This window comes from Protopterus annectens, chromosome 12.part0, assembly GCF_019279795.1.
Source record: "Protopterus annectens isolate FY-2018-M chromosome 12.part0, PAN1.0, whole genome shotgun sequence".
In the NCBI taxonomy this organism is placed as follows: Eukaryota; Metazoa; Chordata; order Ceratodontiformes; family Protopteridae; genus Protopterus; species Protopterus annectens.
The window spans coordinates 193,985,873-194,007,500 of record NC_056746.1 but is presented as its reverse complement, the minus strand read 5'-3'; the positions used below and the strand labels follow the sequence as shown (position 1 = coordinate 194,007,500).

General features: G+C 40.0%; 1 protein-coding gene across 2 annotated transcripts in view; it reads right to left on the bottom strand.

Moving 5' to 3' along the window:
• Window positions 1-787: 787 nt before the first annotated feature.
• LOC122816443 (mucin-12-like) overlaps window positions 788-21,628 on the bottom strand; it is a 401,780-nt gene continuing 380,939 nt past the window's right edge. For both annotated transcript variants that reach the window (XM_044089236.1, XM_044089235.1), the window contains exons 11-12: window positions 12,501-12,654; window positions 788-960 (exon numbers count right to left, since the gene is read on the bottom strand). In XM_044089236.1, the coding sequence (XP_043945171.1) occupies window positions 886-960; window positions 12,501-12,654 (229 nt within the window). In that variant the 3' untranslated portion in view covers window positions 788-885. The remainder of the gene's footprint in view (window positions 961-12,500; window positions 12,655-21,628) is intronic.

Below are 21,628 nucleotides of genomic sequence, written 5' to 3'. Positions count from 1 at the left end.
ATAGCAACCATATGGCTGTTTGTATACCTTATTAAACTTGAAATGTTCTCCCTCTTTTGAGACATGATGTAAAGACTATTGTATATCATTGCCTTTCATATGTTAGCATCACTCAGCCTTTCTCCCTGCTGAAAATGGGTCTTGTGCCCTGTCACACATTCCTGGTAAACAAACTCAGTAAATAAATAAATTAATTTGTATATAGTGTGCTTGTAAATGGTTAGGGGCTGGTTATGTTCATGTAGGCTGTGAATGCCATTATGGTATGATTTGGAATCAGGCTTACACTCCCCGAGTGGGGAAGCTTCTGAGGAAAAATGGCAAAGTAGTGCTGGTGCACAGAATGAGCACAGCTATTGACTCTGTAAGGAGAGTTGTCTCATAGATTAATGATCCGATAACACATTATCTGTTACATGTTTGGGAACAACATTTGAAAATATGTCCAGAGATGATACTGTTAAAACTGAAAAGAGCATCAATTAAATGATATCTTGTCAGAAGTTAAAAGAGCATTCTACAAAATATATATATATATATATATATATATATATATATATATATATATATATATATATATATTGTGAGTAGGTTGTAGTTTCAATGTCTCAGTCATTGAGGTTACTTTATAAAAAATATAGTGTTATGTGGCTTATAGCTGATTAACATTGTCTTCTGGCTTCATTAGCTCTGTAATAAAAAAAAAACTGGAAGCTAATGAAATTTATTAGGGAAAACAAAAATTGCTTAACAGGTGATTCTCTCTGAAACACACATACAAAACAAGTTTAATTTTTGCTGTTTTATTTCACTCTGATTTTTTTCAGCACACTTCAAAATAAATAAATCTGAGTCGAGAGATAAGCATGATGTAATGGAGAGATTCTAAGCTGTCCAGCTCTTCTCAATGTTGGTCATATCCATTCCCTCGCAGTAAGATCGGGGTCTTCTCGCTTTCAGCTAAAGACAAAAATGCAGTGTTAAAATCTGTCTTTGTGACCATAAAAGTATGGATACTTGAGTTAGCCACTGTATTCTGATATAGTCAAGTCATTGAGGGATTAGATTTTTCTTCTAGTTGCTGTTGCCAAAGAATACCCAGTAATGCTTTAAAGTGTCACTTTACTCCAGGCACTTCATAGCAGCAGTGTTTCTGAACAGTGAGCTTTAACATGTCTTACAGTAGGCATCCCCCCACAAAAAAGGTAAATAAAGGCAGAATGTGCCTAACACAATTGTACCTGGAGGAGGATGAATGTGTCCGCTGTCTTTATAGTGACCATTATAACCAAGAAAAGTCAGTCTCTTTTCACTTGAATGATAGATGACCTGTAACTGACACATAATCAGCTTGATAAAAGTAACTTTTTAATTAATTAATTGATTAATTTATTTACGTTTGTTAATTTGGAATACTTAGTTGAGAGTCCACATTTACAGTGGAGTCCAAGGGAGAGTAAAGTCTTCAGAAACAAAAAAGCAAAAAAAAAAAAAAAGTGTATAAATATATGTATATATATATATATATATATATATATATATATATTATTATATGGGCAAAATTATACCGATCACATTCATATCACAGCAAAACAGAGGAGAAGACTAAATAAGCATATAGCAACACTAAAATTTGGATACATATAAAGAAACATTACATTTGTTAAATGTCATCAGATAAAACCATGTAAGTCATGCTTACTAACTCCAAAGAACAGAATAAGCAAAAAACAAACAACAATTAATGACTGCTACATTGCCTGGATTTGTGACATAGACGGATAAAGCTCTAAGTCCCAGATAACCCAACTTCAGGTAGTGACTCAGGTGCTGCACAAGCTGGGTGAGAGTGCATGGCTAACACCAGGACTCATTCTAGGGGATGGGAGTTGTGGCCCTGGACTGCTGCTCTTACCATTAGCAAGTGGAAGCTGGCGAATGCTAGAAAGGCAGCAAGACACCAGGGTCATGGTCTTGCCACAACCAAACCATGATAGTAGTCCCTGCTGAGCATGTCGATGAGAGCACTCACACACAAGAGAAGGACTTATAAGGCCCTCATGGCAATGCAGGAGCCCATATCAGCCACCAGTGGTGAGGATAGGTCTGCAGTGGTAATGCTCAAATAGCCTGCATCTGGGATGAAGTAGTTGCCCAAGTGGAGGTGATGCATACATCTCCAGCCTAGTGACAATTAGAATCCAGTCCTGAAACAGGGTTGGCCCTAGTCCGGGAGGGGTGATAAATCCAGAAGCCCATGCCGCAGGATGGAAGGCAATCTTCCGCTTCAGTTATACATGACACTAGAGATGTAGACAAGGGCTTGATCTCCCCATGGCTGCCTGGAAGGTAGCCCCTTCTGGCTAGTTTTCATTCTGGTGCTGGGTACTCAGTAAGCACTGGGAAAATTAATAGGATCAAGACCAGTTGGGAAGGGGCTGATGGCTGGCAGGCAATAGGGAGATTGCAAATGGAATAATGAAAAAAAAAATCTAATAGCAATTATGTCAGTATTACTCATCTAAATATTATGAACAGACATGGGATAATGTAAGTTACTGAGGAAATAAAGTCAGTTACTGCATGACTGGAAAGTGAAAAGTACATGATATTATCAATGTCTATATGGTCAGAAAGAGACATATGACACCAAACCTGTGATCAAGAAGGCTGAATGTACTGTGGAAGCTTCTGCTCAGCAGATGTTTGCATTGCATTCAGCTCCAGCAGTACAGAGATCAGTGTACTACTACTACAGTGATATGCTGGCACCAGCTGCAGCACAGGCAGTGGCCTCGATGGTGAAGCTGCATGCAAATATGGCAGTTAGGGTATCATGGCTCAGAACCACCACTGGTACTAGAATAGTGCAGTAGAGTGATTTAGAGAATGTCATAACTTTATTTGTGTCACATAGAGGAAAAATGTATACTGTCTTTTGATGGCATGCACCCATTCACTCCAGAGGATGGATCGGAGCTTGTAGCTTGTCAGTAGGTATGTACCACAAAGCTATGTGTGTGTGTGTGTGTGTGTGTGCGTGTGCGTGCGTGCGTGTGTGTGTGTGTGTGTGTGTGTGTGTGTGTGTGTGTTTACATGGATGTCATAGGTATTCCAAGGCCATGTAGTCTTATGACCATCTACATGTTGACAGTACCCTGTCACTCTATCATGCATTATTTATCTGTTGGCAAAGACTTAGGTCCTTGGTTCTAATATTGATGGAACCACTGGGCTTGTGAAGATACAGGAGATCCATTTCTAATCATACTGTTTCTTTTTCTACAGGATTCCATCACATGGGCTTTGATACTTTGACATGAATCATTTGCTATGCAGACATTTGTCAAACAAATTATTCCATTGGATTAGAGGGGAAATGCCTTGATTACAACCCAGGTGACCTGAGCTAGATTAGCAGCTCAGGCTCCTAATGGAGCTATCAGGAGAGGATGGGTGTGCCATTGCTGGGAACAGGTTGTGGAGGAGCTAGCTGTGCACTACTGCTGTCTCTTGGAGAAGAGGGTTTTGAGAATTAGGCCCACCAAGCCACTGTCCAGTAGTAGCCTTTAATTCATAGGGAAGGCACTGTGAGCCTCACAGGTGATATGGATCATTGCTCCCCCATTTCTGAAGTGGGGTTGGGCTGTTACTTAAATGTTGTCACTATCTGGGTATCACTGAGAGAATAAAGTACCCTGTTGGGTGGTTCAATGATAGCTTCTTGTGGCTAACACTTACTCATACCCACAGTCAAATTCCTGGTTAAGAGAACAAATGGGCCGAATTCAGGACAGGCTTAACAGTAATCAGGCACCGGAAGGAAAAGCATGAAGAAAAAAAGTGAATTATCAGTTGGATTATTTTTTCCATCATGAAAGGATGCTGGTGATCTTTCAGGCTCAACATTCTCAGTGCCAATAACCTATCGATAAACAGTAGAGTTGGCAGTGATATCACTTATCAGTGGAAGCACTTGAGACCAGTTTTGAAAAACAGTGGCATTACCATCACCAATTGCATCAAACCTTGGGCACTGAATTACTGAAACATCTGACAGAATAGCAACAACCAACTGAAGACCAAAGTGCTCGAGTTAGGTCTCAGTTAAGCATGCCAGGTCAGCCTTAAGGAGTAGGTCAGTCTCTCTGGACATTTTGATATGAAATGACCTAGCATCTAAAAACTGAATCATAGACTTAATTTATGAATTGAGGCCATGCCATTAGATGACAAGACCATTCTTCTGGAATGATGATAGGAACGGCAATGGTCAGCAGGCAGTTTTGTCAGTTTAGGGTCATAACTACTAACCTACCGATAGGCTCACAGCATTGGAGCATCTACTGCTCTCTGCCCAATACCCCTTTAAAATGCAAGATTGCCTGCAGTAATTAATGACTTTAGAATTAATTCAGGAGTCAGCAAAAATTGGCTTCATTGTAGCTGAAACTCATGTTAAAATATCAGAAAATCCAACTTAGATTAAAATAATGTTATGTTAAAGTTAGACCTGGGAAATGAGAACAGAACAAAAAGTAAGGAAATAGAAAATCTAATACCGATAATAATATTAACAAACACAGAATAAATAACAGAACAGTGAAATAAGAAATGTCAGTCAAGAAATTAGATAATGTGGCCTATAATACAGTAGAAAAATCAAAAGTGAACCAAGAGGTGTAAATGAAAATGACACCAATTAAAGATATTAAGTTATCACTATCAAGCAGATGGAACATCAGATAAAATCGAGTGAAGAATCCAAATAAAAAAAACAGAATGGATGACTAATGAATTGAGGTAAAAACAATATCAATATCAACTAAATCAATATAAAATCATAACAACTAGATGATTTGATGGATATTCACACATTCACCCCTAGCCTGACTGGCTTAGTCCTCCTCGAAAAAGGAGGTACAATCTAAAGGTGGATACTGGTAAGATGTAAATAGTTGCAAAATTTAATTACCTTATATTTTCTATGATTGTGTAATCAAGCATTATGAAACTAGATAGAATGTTCCAGAAAAATCCACAGTGGTGCTATGATGAGGTAAGAATAATGTAAATCTAATATTAAATAAAAATTCAGATTGTTAAAAAAATCAAATTAAAACAAGCAGGCTCTGAAGCCCACTAAAACAGAACACAAGCAAGCCAAACATTGTAACAGCCCCTCAGAAAGGAACTGGACAAACTTAGACACACAAATTCCTAGCTCTTCATAAACATAGACAATGAATCTTCAGGCAAGACTGAATGAGAAGAGACAGTTTTCACTGAGAAACTCAAAACAGACACCTGACATAGCAAACCCAAACAATACAAGAGATGCAACTAAACAAATGGCAGGCCAGAAAAGAAACAAGACATGCAGATAAAAAATGGGTAGGTAAGAGGTTATGTAGCCATTTAGCTTGCAAAATCCCTTCTTAAACAAGGAAATTCTATGTTAAAAGCTGATGAGATATTAGTTGCCATTTTGTCCAGGAGCATCCATGATGAGCCCATAAACACAAGTTAACTAGTCTAGGAATCTGTTAAAACACTGGGTACTGTTCAGTCCCAAAGCACCCAAATTAAATTCACAAACAGTACAAGGGATCCGGTCAAATCCAACAGTGGTCCAAAAAAAGAAAAGCTAATCAGCAGAAATAATGTAACTAAATAGTTCAAAAAATCCATCTTCAATAAGATGACAACAATCTGTAATCATAATAAAAACTGTCAATTTATCAAGAACCAACATAGGGCTGAACAGCAAGCCAAGTCTCAGGCAAAAAAAAAAAGTAAAATAGAGAATAGAAGAGTCAAATTAAAAGATATAGAAGGAACAAAGGTGCATAAAGAAATACATTGATGAAAAGTGTAAATCCAGCAATATACAAATTCAGCAGATGCTAGCATCTTGGTCATGTGAGGACTGAAAAAGTGATTACCGTTAAAGTTACTGAAGTACATGAAGAATATATCTGAAGACAGAATCTCAGTGTTCATCTTTGGAACAGAATATGGAGGGATGGTGCCAGCTTGACAAAGATCAAGAGTGGAAGGATAAGAGTATATAAATTGTGGCACTGATGTTGGGTGGGTGCAAAGGGGATTAGCTAGGCTAAGGGAACGCAGTGCTCAGGAGATAAGGTGGGTTATCCCCAAAAAGTACTAAAATGTATGGTCACATTTATGACAAATCCTTTTGATAGTGGCTGTCAGAAGATCAGTGGCCACTGAAGAAATCCCAGAAAATGGCAGGGATGTTTCCATAATACTATTTCACAAAGGAAGCAATAAGAATTACACAGGAAACCACAGGCTAGTAAGTCTTACATAAATAGCAGAAAAAAAAAATAATGAAGTACATACCAAAATTGATGTTTGTGGCATATCTGACAAAAACTGATGTCAGGATATTTTTTTGTCCTCACTGTCTCCTCATCGTCAGCCCCTCCCAATCAAGCTGCCATTCATTCCCCTATCACTGGATGGTGAGGATCAGCCTTGGTGTGCAATGTATATGCTAGGATGAGCATGTCACTCACTACCACAAGTAACATAACCCCTCAAGGCTGCTCTGCGCCCTCAAGCCACCATTCCCGCACAATCTTTGATCTCTACTGCAGATTCTACCATCAGAATGGCTGCCTGGAGATGCACACTACTCTCTCCCCCCTGAAGACAGATGAGTCCACAAAACTGTACCCCACCAACAAACACACACACTCCACTAGTTGCTATTCAAACATGGGTCACCTGGATGATAAGGCTTTATCCCTCTATGCCTTCAGAGTTGCTAACCTCAGTATAATAATCATCACAAGTTTACATGTAAAAGATCCTGCCAGTTGAACTTGATCTAGTTATATGATTGAATTACCATGGAAATGGATATGGGCTTCCTGGCTGTGATCTACTTTTGACTTTAGGAAAACATATAACTCAATACTGATGCAGTACCACACAGGAAATTACTAAACACACACACACACACACACACACACACACACACACACACACACACACACACACACACACACACACACACACACACACACACACACACACACACACACACACACACACAGACACACACACACAGACACACACACACACACAGACACACACACACACACACACAGACACACACACACACACACACACACACACACACACACACACACACACACACACACACACACACACACACACACACACACACACACACACACACACACACACACTGTATAAGACCTTTTATGAGGATAAAGTAGTCAATGGTATGACATAAGGGTCACTGTTGCTATCATTGTATTTCAGTGTGTTTACCTCACACTGTGAAAATAAGCACCGAAAAAGGAACAGTCTCTTTGCAAAAGCCATCGAGAGAGGGGCGGTTGTTCCTTATGGTCAGGCAAGCCTGGCAAAGTTTCTGGAAGAGTTGATGGATTTAGCAGACAGGCAGCAGATGTGGCTTGGTACAGAAATTAATTCAATGTGCTGCAATTTGGGCACAACCTCCTGAATAAGGAGTACATGTTTCAGGAAGTACCTCTTGGTGCAAATGACTAAGAAAAAGAACCATGAGTGTTAATAATATCATCAATAAATCACCAGGTACACAGAGAAAACTGGCAGCAAGGGCCCACTAAATGTTAGCATGCATTGTCAGAGGAAGCAATACCAGGGACATGAAGGCCTTTATTGTACTATTTAGAACCCCAGTGAAACTGCAGTTGTAGCTGTATGTTCAGTTCTGGAGAATATATAAACATAGAGTTCAGTGAAAAACAGCGAGAATGCTAAGGGTTAGTAGAGAATAAGTTATGAAGAAAGAGTGGAGAGCTAGGATTTATCAGAAACTAGGAAAGACAGAGCAGATATGAGACTGTTTACATTGTTACAAAGGATATTTTAATGGACTGAGCTGAAGGGACATGAGAGGTCACTAAATGCAGGCAGACAGAACTAGTTTCATTCTTGATATAAGTATTGATTTATATATACAATTGTGAGTATTTGGCATGAAATGTTAGACTGAGAAGGTAGAACAAAGTGGGGCAAATTTGTGAGCCATCTGTAGGGTGTTAACAGTGTATGTGTACACTGGCAGTAGTCAAACTGACTCCTTCTACCAATCATAATATATTGTGTTATATGGGTGAGTGGTTGCTGATGGTGCCCATCTATATTTTTTTCTGATGGATTCTTTAGCCTAGGCTTTATTTTAATAGGTGCTTAGGGTAGCCATCAACTGAGAGACCTCCTCCCCGTTTCATGTAAAGCACAAACCTTTTCATTGTAGTAGTTCTGTTCAAAGCTCTGTATTCTTTTCTGTGGAAAAAGCTTGGGTATTTGGCTTACTGGACAATGTTGCAGAGGTGGATGTATGCATATCTTCATTTATTTATTTTATTTATTTATTTAACATTTGTTTACCATGATGGTCTGACTGGAACACAGTGTCCATTTTCAGCGGAGGCCCGAGAATAAAACCTCCAGCAAAGTACATTTTTACTAATGCATGCCTAGTACAACAAAGAAAAAGTTTACTATGCAGCTTATATGTATCTACTTACAGTCTACTAGAGATCAGTAAAGCAGTTTATATATATAGGAGATTAATCAACAAATATATATATATATGAGAGGTGAGATTAACACATACATAAAGTACAAATACAGTACAGCATGTCTTAGATTTTCTTAAGCCTCTACAGTACATTTAGTATTCTTTTGTATCTCTTAGCACTAATGACAGACATGATGTTCACCAACCCCTTGGCCTGCTTTAACATAAGAGTTCTGTGGTAGAAATCTTGTTGCCATTGACTGCAGAGACATAATTTTCTTTCAGATCAGTTTGTTTACAGCCCTTATTATGTTATTTGGATAGTATCTTAACCTTAATATCAAATCCCCATTTGTTTTCTCCCCAATGTAGACCCTATCTTGTCTCTGGATGGGTGGGGAGCCCACATCATACCTACTCTGATCTAGTGCTAATGGATTCCCTGAAGGAGCATCTCCACATAATTCGAAAAATCAGGGTTGTGTTCTTTTATTTGCGGGCTTTGGAAAGCTCCAGAATCTCATGCTTCTCAGTGAAATTGATTAGGTAGTGGTACAGTGTCTGAAAACACTAGGGAAACTGACCAACTCCCTCTGCAGGTAAATGATCCACAAGTAAGAGTGAGTCATCAGCTGGGGCATCTTTCTGGTGATGATACGCACCTTGAATTAAGTCATTTTCTTGACAAAATCCTTCACTCACAACTGCAGCTTCATTTTGACCATTTAACTTCAAAGAAACAGTGTTCAAGCCATTTTCTAAAAGTAGGTAAAAATTAACCTATTTGTTGTATGAGAGTGTGATGACCCACCACTGGACCAGTAATCAGTAAATCTTCACCACTAGCAACAGTGGGGCGCATACACTGGGAGGATAACAGGTACACAGACAGTATTTCCAAATGCAGCTCTCTGCATCAAGTGCAATTTCCCTTCAGAGCACACAGAGACCACAGTCAGTCCAGGGCTGGTTTTTCCCTCTTTCCCTCCCCAATGGCACAGCTATAGAGTTGAGATCTCAGCTGAGTGGCCAAGCTAAGACCTTCAGCACCCTCTCTTTCCAACCAGTCCTTCTTGTCCCTGCCCAAGTAGCTGACACACACACTCTTTGAGGTTTGATTTACACACACACACACACACACACGCACACACCCCTGGGAAAGGTTGGCACAGGTTTACTAGCTATGCCCCCTTTTGCACAGACTATAAGGTAGTTATCACTGCCACCAGCCAACTCATTTTTAGCTACTTTAAGGCCTTTAGCAAAGGGTGTCCAATCTTATTGTGTAATATTAATATTAATATTAATATTAATATTAATACAAATGGTAATTTGACCAAGAGCAAGGCTATTAGGAGTGGCCTGCACAGTGTCATCAAACAAATTTGTCAGTGCTCTCAAAATTTAAATATGTCTCACAAATATCAACCACAATGAAAGGTTTAAATATATTTAATAATAAATAAAAGAACAAGAAAATACTCAGTATATATTCACAGTGACATCGGAGTTCAAAATTACAGGAAATATTTAAAACAACATTGCAGGACAGCCTCAAATGAATAAAGAAAAATATCTAAACTAAGCTTTACTATATTTCTGACTGTATCTAAGAGAGCTGTACTGTTTCCTAGAAACTTACTTCATCAGAGCAAGGCAAATGTGGTGAATGGATGTTTTAGTTGTTGTCAGGTCCAAGACAGAATACAGAATGCTGTGTCTCTCTCAGAGACCTCTCAAATTAATATCTCAGATATTACTGCTGCGATAGCTTGCAGAATGACATACTTTCTTGTCATCTGACTCTATCCCAGGTGAACCCCCCCCCCCCCCCACTGCTGGAATCTGGCAGTATTTAGCATCATCTACCTGTGAAAAATACATAGACCTCAGATCTTTGGCAGGTGCTAGAAGTCATAAAACAATTGCATTCCTTTACATTTCAAAACTAGTAATTATTTCACCTTAAAGACAATACCGAAAACTCCCTAGTACAGACATTTTGTCTCTAGCTGTCGTAAAGTAATTTAATTTCAGATATTTTTCTGAAGTTAACCTCCAGTACTCCATTTCCACTGTTAAGATATATACATTCAAACAGTTACAATAGTGCATGTTCATTTCTGTTCCCTTCCAGCAGGGCACACTGTGGTTACATTTCAAACAGCACCCTGCAAAAACCTTTTCAACACACACTTCTGTACCAGTTTGATATACACATGACATACAGTTCTAATACAGTTGTAACACAAGCATCTTATATAAATCATGTTGATATTCACAAATGACATATAATTATTTACAAAATTCCAGATAGCTGTGCTGGCAGTATCTCCTTTCGTGACAGAGAGAATGTAGTTCAACTAACATCTACTTCTCCTTCAAATGATGGGGAGTTGCCTACATATACTTTTTCAACAGAATGAATGAAGAATATTTTGTAAGCCACCCCATTTCATTCAGAAAGGCCAAGACGTATTGTTGCTCCTATATAATGGCTCAGAGCCTAATTTGTAGACATTTCAAATCATGTCCTTTTTAGAGAATATTCTGGCTCAGACTCTGGGTGCCTGAAAGTGGTCCTCTGAGCTGCCACCTGGTCTTTTACAGGAGTAGAGAACTGGGGAAGAACATTCCATTAAGTCTTATATTTCTCTCTCTCTCGCTTGCTATATAAATATATATTTATATGTATGTATATATAAAATAAATAATATATAAATGATCATCTGGCAACTGGTCGAAACTGTTTTATTGCAGGTTTGTTTTGTCAATTGGGTCTGCATGGAGGATAGCACTTGAACCCCATGCTGGACCCATGTCAAAGCCCATTCCACTGTTATAATGTGGCTATTTGCTGGTCAGTTATGTGAACATCTGATCTTAGATACTATAATCACACACACACACACGCACACACACACACACACACACGCACGCACGCACGCACGCACGCACGCACACACACACACACACACACACACACACACACACACACACACACACACACTGTATTTCCTTTAGACCAAGTATTCAGGTAATAAGTTATAAACTAAATCTATTCTGTCAATATATTAATTTTATCAGTCACTAAATTTCCCTATTTACTTGATCATTTTCTCACCTCTGTTACTATTCTTCAACAGTTTGATACTATTTATTTTAATCTCAGTTCATAAGATTAGCAAATTCTGCTGCAATGTACCTCTGCTTTACATTTCATTGTGGTGTTTGTTACTGGATTTATTTATATATTTTTTATTCTGCGATATCTGACCTTCTGGCATTTTATTTATGCTTTGTTTTCATTTATAGTGCAATATGTACACTGCTGTTATACCTGTTAACCTCCAAAGGCAAGAAATCTGGACAAATCAAAAATAATGTGGGTACAAAGGACCAACATCAGGCACAGATTTTAAATATTGCTAGTATAAACTTACAAAGTTGCTAGAATAACAAGGTTTGCATTACCTTTTATTTTCTGAAGAATATGCAGTTTAAAACTCAAATGCATGTTATAATTTAATGATATCAGTCCTCAATGATTTGTCAGAAAACTTCACATTTTAGGAGGAACAGACCAAAACATTAGGCAGAAATCTGGACATTCTGTGAAAATCTGAACAGTTGAGAGAGGTAACATTTGGTACTTGGTTTGTTATTTAGTTTTCTTAGTGCTGTCTATATTTTGCATTTTTGAGTGCTTTTCCATGGATGTCCACTGTGTGTATACTTTACATAGCCGACAAATTAAATAAATAAATTAAACAGAATTGACCATTTTGACAATTCACAGTTTCAACTATTTTCTTTGAATGTCCTTCAGCTACAGAAGCTAGATCATTATTTTATCACTGGCACTAATTCATATGTGTAGTTTCACTTGTGACAGAGTTTACCTTTCCATATTGATTAGTTTACTTACCCTTTTATTGATACTGAGCTGCTGAAGAATCGGTAGAGGTGTCCAGTGAATGGGCTCCATTGGCCAGCTGGACACAGACAGATCACTTGCTTTTCCCGAATCAGCCAATTGTTCATTAATTGTACTGCTACTCAAGTCCCAGTCGTATGGTAAGCTGAGAGAAAAAGAAACAGAGTCTGTTATTTAAATGATAAAACACATCTGTTTAGGAACTTGTCCTTGAACCTTGCTTCATCCTTTCCAAAAGAAAAAAATAAAATAGTAGTAAACATAACTGTGTTGTTAACAGTTTTGTTTTATATATATATATATATATATATATATATATATATATATATATATATATATATATATATATATATATTTTTTACTAATGAATATAATATTTGTTGTCAGCTTTTTTTGGTGACAATCCCTTCCTAAGCTTTATTTCCTTCCTGTATTTGTTGCTTTGTGTTAAGTGTTGTACACTACTAATGGTGAACTTGTCAACTGCAACATCTGTGGAGGTAAGGATTGATGTACGTCTGATTCTTTTATGCTTATTAAATAGCTAATGTCACCACCCCCCCAAAAAAAAAGGGATTTAAAGAGCAGCTGTGTATTCTAATAAAACATTTGTACTATATTAGTTCTGATATGGTCATATTTTTTTCTGTTTGGTTATCTAGTTATATTAATGTTCAGGATTATATCTGCAAATGCAAGGCTCCCTCACTGCTACTGAAGAAGTATTACAGCCGATAAAAACATTGTCCTGAGCTATCTGCATGCACCTTCAAGCATTTACTTGCCTACTGGAACTCGGGCTGCTACCATAGGCAAAGGGTTTCTTTGGTGGTACTCTTTATGTCAGTATCTGATGTGTCTTAGGCCTTGCCACAATCCCTCAGATTCTATGACCTTTTCTGCAGTTTCATTTAAGCAACATCACTGAAGAGAATATTGCTAGTTCCAGCAGTGTAAAATTGCTAGACTCACAAATGGTCTCTCTACGTTTACTGTCATGTTCTGTGACCTACTATTCTGGTGAGAAATAAGAAAAAAAAACCTCTCCACAAAAAAGACAGGAAATGAGTAGTTTATCAGAGCATTGACTATTTCCATGGGAATGTACTCTTTAAATATGAAACTCTTTACTGACTGTTTTGTCTGTCATCCAAGTCCCTGTTCGTGTCATGCACATATAGGTAACTTGTGTTATGGCATACTGCCATTCTGAAAATGAACAGACAATGGTTGCTCCAGTGTTAGTGGTGAGCTGCCAACAGTCTGAAGAATTTGATTACCTTGACATTGTGAACAAAGTGAGGCCCTAATGTTTGTACCCATACTCATCAGCTTCTTCCTTTTACAGACCAAATCCTGCAGTGCGAGTCTCCACTTAGATTCTCACTCAGATTTATTTCCATTATATTTATGCACCCCCGCCTGACCTACAGTGTTCTCTAACATCAAACTCATCCAGGCTTTTTACAGAACCTGTACTACCACCACCACCTGGAATGAAAGTGAGAATTAAAAGCCTATTATTACTCATAGAATCATAGAGTCATAGACTTTTACTAAGTTAACGACCCAGAGGGGCCTTTCTAAGTCTAGCCAAGTTCTTCTGAAAGAATAATGATGTCCTGCCTCCAAATAGGACCTTGAGGGCCAGGCAGTCATAAGCTACCTCTGTCCGTAAGGGACACGGGTGCCAGGACTGGTGCAAATTTCCTATTCCCCATCCACTTGTCTAGGATGTGCTTAGACTGGGTAATAGATGAACTCAGCTTCACATGGATGGGAAGACTGTTCCGTAGGAAAGGCAGTCCCTGGGACACATATATGTCTCTCCAGCATGTTCTGTTTAAGTCACAGACAATGTTCACTTCCATAGACCTTGTATTTCTGGTACTCTTTCACTTATGGATATGTAGTTGATTCATAAGTGTGGGATTTGTGGATGACTTGTAAGCCAGGCATAGATCACCCCTCAGCAATCTGTAGGAGACTGAGTAGAGGGAAAGGGCTTTAAGGTGCTCTCTGTAAGGCCATATATTCTTTTCTAAGGAACCTTTGAGGTTGCTCTAGTTGCTGCATATGCCTGGTCAGGTATGTACCAAAGGGAACACTGTACTCAATGATTGGTCTGATAAGGGCAGCCCACAGTGGGATAATGACCTCTTTAGACCTAGATGCCATGTTCTTACTTATAAGTTGCACAACATAAAAGGATTTCCTCACCACTGTGGCTGTGTGGTGGTTGAAGATAAGGCTACTGTGTACGTGCATACCCAGATCCCTGACCGCTGGGTCAAACCATAGGGGTGTATTATCAATATGGTAATTAGCTGGGATGATTGATTTACTAGACCTTCTTGAAGAATGTTAGTGTCTGTTGGGGAGTCGATGATAACCCCCAGCTTGCAATTATCTACAAACTTATTCATTATTAATTTGCCAGAAAACCACAGATTTTATGAGGATGAGACTAAATGTCTGAGACAAATATCTGGACATCCTGTGAAAATCTGTACAGTTGAGAGGTATGATGGCACTCAACAAAAAGAGCAGGGGAAGTTCCCTGTTATCCTGGCCAAATTTCCACTAGTAATATAAATACCACCATGGGTCTCCCCTGAAAAGAGGCTACTGGCCTAGTGAGAATAACCTTGTCAAAAAGGATAAATAAATGTTAGCCTTTGTCAGTATTACAGCTAATTTTATATTCTTCCCTTTGGTGATGTTTTACTTTTTCCCTAAATGAGTTGTATTTAAATTTGCTACTTCGGGGGACAGAGAATTCCATATTTTAGGTGCTATTTTGGAAATGTTCCTTTCGCGATAAGTTAAATTTAGGCCTGTGAAGGACAAGTGTTTGGTCAGTTGTGACATGGAGGGAGTAGAAAATAGACCTTTAGAGAACTTTGTTCTAAGTAGTGTAAACTGGCTGTAGATGATTGATTTATATTTCAGGAAATTTAGCAGTAAGGAGACCATAGCTGGTATGGGAAACAAGTTATTCTTTCTTAGAATAAGGCAGTGAGATTTCCTAGGTGGGAATAATGTTATAAAATATAATGTGTTGGGACTGGTTTGTGAGGGACTTAATGCCATTGAAGGAAGATAATTCTCTAGCTGAAAGTTAATAGGTTCATAGGTTCATAGGTTTATACTAGGCTATCTGCCCTAAGGCATTTATAAGCCTAGCCCAAATTTTTGTGGCTTACGCCACCCCTTATATGAAAAAATACTGTGCCCATTAGTTTGTTGTGCCTCTGTCCAGCAGTGACACAGAGATGATTCCTGGGATAAACCTACGATCTCCCATCCACAGGTCAAGATTTCTCTTGAACAGAGCCAGCGAGGTGCTCTGCCTCACATGGATCGGGATTTTATTCCACAGCATAGGGAGTCTCTGAGTGATAAATCTATCCCTCCAGCACGTCCTATTTATATCTGTGCTAAGGTTTAAGTCACTTGCTCTAGTGGTTTTGGTGGATTTGGATTTTTTGAGGTGGAGCATGTCCATTAATTCCGGGTTGGACATGGCCTTGTATGTCAGGCACATGTCACCTCTGAGCAGACGGTATGCAACTGAATAGAGCTGGTGTTTCTTCAATCTGGCAGCATATGACAGATTTTGGAGTCCCTTTATCCTTTTGGTGAGGAACTTTTGGGGTCTCTCCAATTGCTGCAGATGTCGGGTGAGATACATCCCGAATGGGGCATTGTACTCGATCATTGGTCTGATAAGTGAAGAGTACAGGGAACAATGACCTCACTAGATCTGGATGTGAATCCCTTCATGATCAGGTGGGCAATGTAGAAGGTCTTTCTAACCACTTTAGCAATGTGAGTGTCAAAAGAAAGGCCACTGTCAACCTGGGTCCCCAGGTCCCTGATAACCTCTTCTGTGCTTAGTGGATTGCCACCTATATGGTAGCTTGGGGTTACCTTGTTTTTCCCGAAGGGTATGACTATACATTTTTTGGCGTTTAACTTCAGGCCATGGCTCTGGCACCAGCTATCTGTTTCCGTGAGTCCCTTCTGAAGGATATCCGTGTCCGATGCACTTTCCACTATGGCGCCCAGTTTGCCGTCGTCTGCAAACTTTGTCAGCCAAAGTCCTCCCATGTTGGCCTGTACTTCTGAGAAGTAGATGCCGAACAATAGGGGGCCAAGGACCGAGCCCTGTGGGACACCACCCACTTGTGACCGGCTTGGAGTCTGACATAGCGCCAGCAACTCTAACCCTGTGGGTTCTGTCCTTAAGCCAGTTTGCAACCCATCTTGTGACATATGGGTTTACATTTAAGCTGGTAAGTTTTTCTACAATACCCGAGTGGGGTATTGTGTCGAAGGCCTTTGCAAGGTCAAGGTAGGCTGTATGGACTGCCTTTCCCTCATCAATGGCCTTGGTGACTGTTTCGAAGAAGTCGACCAAGTTCAAAAGGCATGATCTGCCCTTGACGAAGCCAAACTCTGTCGGGTCCAATGTCTGCAAGTCCCCTATATCTTTGTTTATGAGCTCCATTATGATCCTCTCCATAGCTTTGCAGACTAGACTTGTTAAGCTTATGGGGCGGTAATTACCAGGGTCCGTAGAGGCACCGCCTTTGTGGAGTGGGACCACAGTTGCCGTACGCCACTCCTTGGGCACGTATCCTGTGGTAAGGCTGAGATTAAACAGCTGCCTTATGTGCGGGTTTAATTCCTCATTTAGCTCGTGTAGCACACAGCCGTGGACACCATCCGGTCCCATTGATGCTGTGTTTTTAGCTTTAGAGAGAGCAGCTTTCACCTGCGCATTTGAGATGTCTGGGAGGCTACACTCTGCTTGGATAGTTATCTCTCCTTTAGGGGGGGAGAGGGGGGTGAAGTTTGCACTGAACCTGTCTGCCAGTATGTTGGCAATGTCTGTGGGTTCAGTGATTTTTGTATCATTTTGGACTAATTCTGAGCATATCTGGGAGTTTCCACCCAGGTTCCTAACATAGCTGAAAAAGGCCTTATGATTGTCCTTAGAATCCATGGCAATTTTTCTCTCAAAATTGGCCTTAGTTGATTTTATGAGTGCTCGTATTTTTACTAATAATGATCAGGGCTGACTTCCCTTTTATGGATTTTGTTCTATCATGTAATAGCTTTCTCCTCTTATTGTAAAGTTTGTTAATGGCTGGGGTCCACCAGACTGGACGTTTGCCCTTTGTGGAAAGAGTCTTGGTTTTATTTGGGATTGCCTGATCCATGCAGTCCTGGAGGTGTTCATAGAAGGCATTTGTAAGGGCTTCCACAGCTTGGGTTGTGGTTTCCACTGGCTCAGGGGCCTTGAAGGATACCACACCAGTCTTGAGTAGTGTGAAGTTTGCTTTAGAGAAGTTCTTCACTGTGGTCTTTTTTGTTTGGGGTGGGGGCGGGATGTGGATTTCTAGTGAGATTAGTTTATGATCAGATCTCACCAATGGGGGATATACTTCCAGTGTGGAGCATTTTGTCCCCATGTTTGTGATAATGAGATCTAGTATATTTTCTCCTCTCGTGGGAACAGTGACTAGCTGTTCCATGGCATTTGAATTTATGAACTCCAGGAACCGTTGGGCTAGAAAGTTAGGGCTTGAGTAATGTTCCCAGTCTATATTTGGGTAGTTGAAGTCACCCAATATGATGGTGTTTGGAGATACATTTATACCCTCCAGTGTCTTCAGGAAGGCTGTGTGGGGTTCCTGAGTTTGAGAGGGTGGCCTGTAGCATGCTACAATTTGTAGAGCAGTTTTGCCTATGGTTAGTTGCACCTGGATGGTTTCCGAAGCTTCGTGTTGCCACCAACCTGGAGGTGTGGGTATCCTTTATGAATATGGATACACCCCCTCCTTTTGTGGTGTGGTCCGGGTTTTGGCGCCGGAACGCATGATATGAGGTAAAACCTAATAGTGCCGTGGTGCTCTCAGGAGCCTTGAACCAGGTTTCAGTTACAGCACAGACATTGATGTTCTCCATACTGAGAAGGGCCTCGAGTGCGTGCATTTTGAGATTTAGACTTCTGGCATTGAGCAGCATTACCCTCAGTTTCTTCCCATTTTTGTTTTCTAGGGTGGTAGGTTTAGAATTTGAGCCTTGCCTAAAAAAGGCACTATGGGGGTGGCAAGAGCCTTAACCAATATCCGGAATCCCAGGGGTGACAGGTGCAAGCCGTCCCTTGCGAAGCAGCGTGGCTTGTCAAGCATGTCATCCCAGGCAGACAGACACTGGATCCCCTTTGAATGACACCAGACATTAAGCCAATTGTTAAAGCTGATCATCTTGTCTCTATATTGTGGCATCATTCTTGGTGAAGGAAGGATACTGCTCAGGGTCAGGGTCATACCTGCCTGGGCTACATAATCAGAGAGCTCCTCTATGTCTCTTTTCAGGTAGTCCAGGGAGGTATGTCTCAGGTCGTTCACACCAGCATGGACAATGACTGTGTCATATTTGTACTTGCCGTGGAGTGACCATAGTGCTTGTGTTATGTGGTGGATTCTAGCACCCGATAGGCAGCTTACTGTGACCCTCTCCTTGTTCAGCCTGGTGAGTGGGACGTCAGTGTGTCTGACTATGGAGTCACCTATGACAAGTATGTTTGGTGTTGTATTTGGCCTTAAGGGCTGTGACTGCTTTGCACACTGCTTTTGTGGTTTATGTGTTGCTTGTGGGGTGTCTTGAGGTAGCAGTTGTTTGGGTGTCTGCTTTGGAGGCCTCTGCTGTTTAGGTAAATTTTTACTCAGAGCTTCCGAGTATGTCTTTGTGTGTTTATGTGTTTGATTCAGTGGTGTGGTAGCATTATGTGAGGCTGGTTTTGTGGTGTGTGTAGTTGCCTTCTCCTCCTGTCTGGTCTTGCCAGTCCTGAGTTGAGAGAGCACAGCCTCCAGTTTGGCTAAATAGCTGCATCTCTCACAAGTATTTGTGTTATGTGGGAGGAGGAGAGGGTTGTCTGTGTACATGAGGCAGTTATAACATTGCCTCAAGATTCCCAGATTCACCAGCTGGACCGGAGAGGAGATTGACAACTGACCTTTGGACATGCTAGAATAATATTGGGAATTCCTTAATAATTGAAAACAAGGGCCAGTGGGGAGTGAGGGTGTAGTGCTTTTAATTTTTAGTGCTGACTTATATAATTGCTATAGTGAGCAAGTGCCAGGTAACTTGAGTGCAATGTGTTACAAGTAACTAAATGCAAAAACGACAAACAGTAACTTTCTTTCAAGTGAAACAAGGAACTAGTACAGTAAGAAATGCAGATATCACTAGTGATCCACAGAAGCACTGAGAAGCCGCGTATTAGGTGGAATTAGCTTCCAGGGAAATAACAAGCAAACAAACAACAAGCATATAAACAAAGCTAGATTCAGCAGGCCTGGATCTGGTCTATGCTAGAGCAAACAAGGTGTACCAATTTCAGTAAGATACAGTTCAAATATTCAGGCACTATAAACCTCTAACCAGAAATTCCCAGCTCAGAAGGGCAGAGTCCAGCCTCTTCTCCCACAAGAGTGCAGACCACGAACCTTCTTAATGTAAAATTACTGGCCTGAAGCCCAAGTGCCTAAACCAGAACTAATACCCTTGGACACTGGGCTCTCAATCAGCAGTTCCCAACTTAGAAGGATGAAAGCTACCTGTCCTGCCACCACAGTGCTTGCCACAAACCTTCCTAATGTAAAACAACTGGTCTGAAGCCCAAGTGCTTAATCCAAAAGACTTAGAATGATAGCTACACTTTAATCAAGTTACAACCAAGCAGTAATAAATACAATTGAATACTTTAGAGAATGTCTGGATTAGTGCTCAAGTTACACAAACAAAGCTAGATCCAGCAGGCCCGAATCCAGTCTATGCCACAGCAAACAAGGCGCACCAACTCGGTAAGAAGCAGTTCAGATATGCATACACTATAAGCCTTTAACCAGAAATTCCCAGCTCAGAAGGGCAGAGTCCAGCCTCTCCTCCCACAAGAGTGCAGACCACGAACCCTCTTAATGTAAAATAACTGGCCTGAAAGCCCAAGTGCTTAAACCAGAATTAATACACTTTTAGAATAACAGACACTGAGCCCTCAATCAGCAGTTCCCAACCTAGAAGGATGTAAGCTACCTGTTCTGCCACAACAGTGCAGACCACAAACCCTCTCAGTGCAAAACAACTGGTCCGAAGCCCAAGTGTTTAAACCAAAAGGCTTAGAATGAGTTACACCAAGCAGTAATAAATACAATTGAGTATTTTTAAGATGATGCAAAAGTAAAATGAAGTAGGTAGAAACACAAGTACAGTAAAAGCAGATAATTTTTTTTTTTTTTATCTGAACAAGTGCTGAGATCAAAGAAACAGATTTGAGTGCTGAAACTAGAAAACTGGCTAGTTATAAGAAAAAAAATACAAGCTAGAAGGCTTCCCTCAAACACCGAAGAGCTTGGGGGCTCAGAAGCCTACAAATAGTCTATACCACTTAACAGGAAAGGCAGGAAATAAGCTTAATTTTTTTTTGTCTGTTTCCCAGATGCTCTCTTAGTACACAGTAGGAGTGCCTGAAATCAGAATATGATCTCACTGCACTCAGTTGAGTGAGCAAATGAGATGGGCCCAGAGGCAGGCTGAGGGGTGGGCAGTTTCAAGGCCACTAAGATAACTGAAGAGCAGAATAACTGCAACTTGAGTTCAATATTCCTTTAACACAGTTTAAATCAAATTAAATACTGTATTTTTTTTTTAAAAAAAGTGCAGATAAAGGTACTTAAATTCTCTTATACGTCCAGCTGAATATAACCAAGTTCTTAGCTGGCCAAAGCTGAGGTTTTTAAGCAATAAAAATTTCACAATGCACCACTTAAAAAGGCAAGGATAGGAAATCAATGAATGTGGCTACCCCCACACCTGTAATTACTAGCAAATAACACACTAGCTTCAGTTCAAGTTACTGAAGAGCAGAATAACTGCAACTTGAGTTCAATATTCCTTCAACACAGTTTAAATCAAATTAAATACTGTATTTTTTTAAAAAAAAGTGCAGATAAAGGTACTTAAATTCTCTTATACTTCCAGTTGAATATAACCAAGTTCTTAGCTGGCCAAAGCTGAGGTTTTTAAGCAATAAAAATTTCACA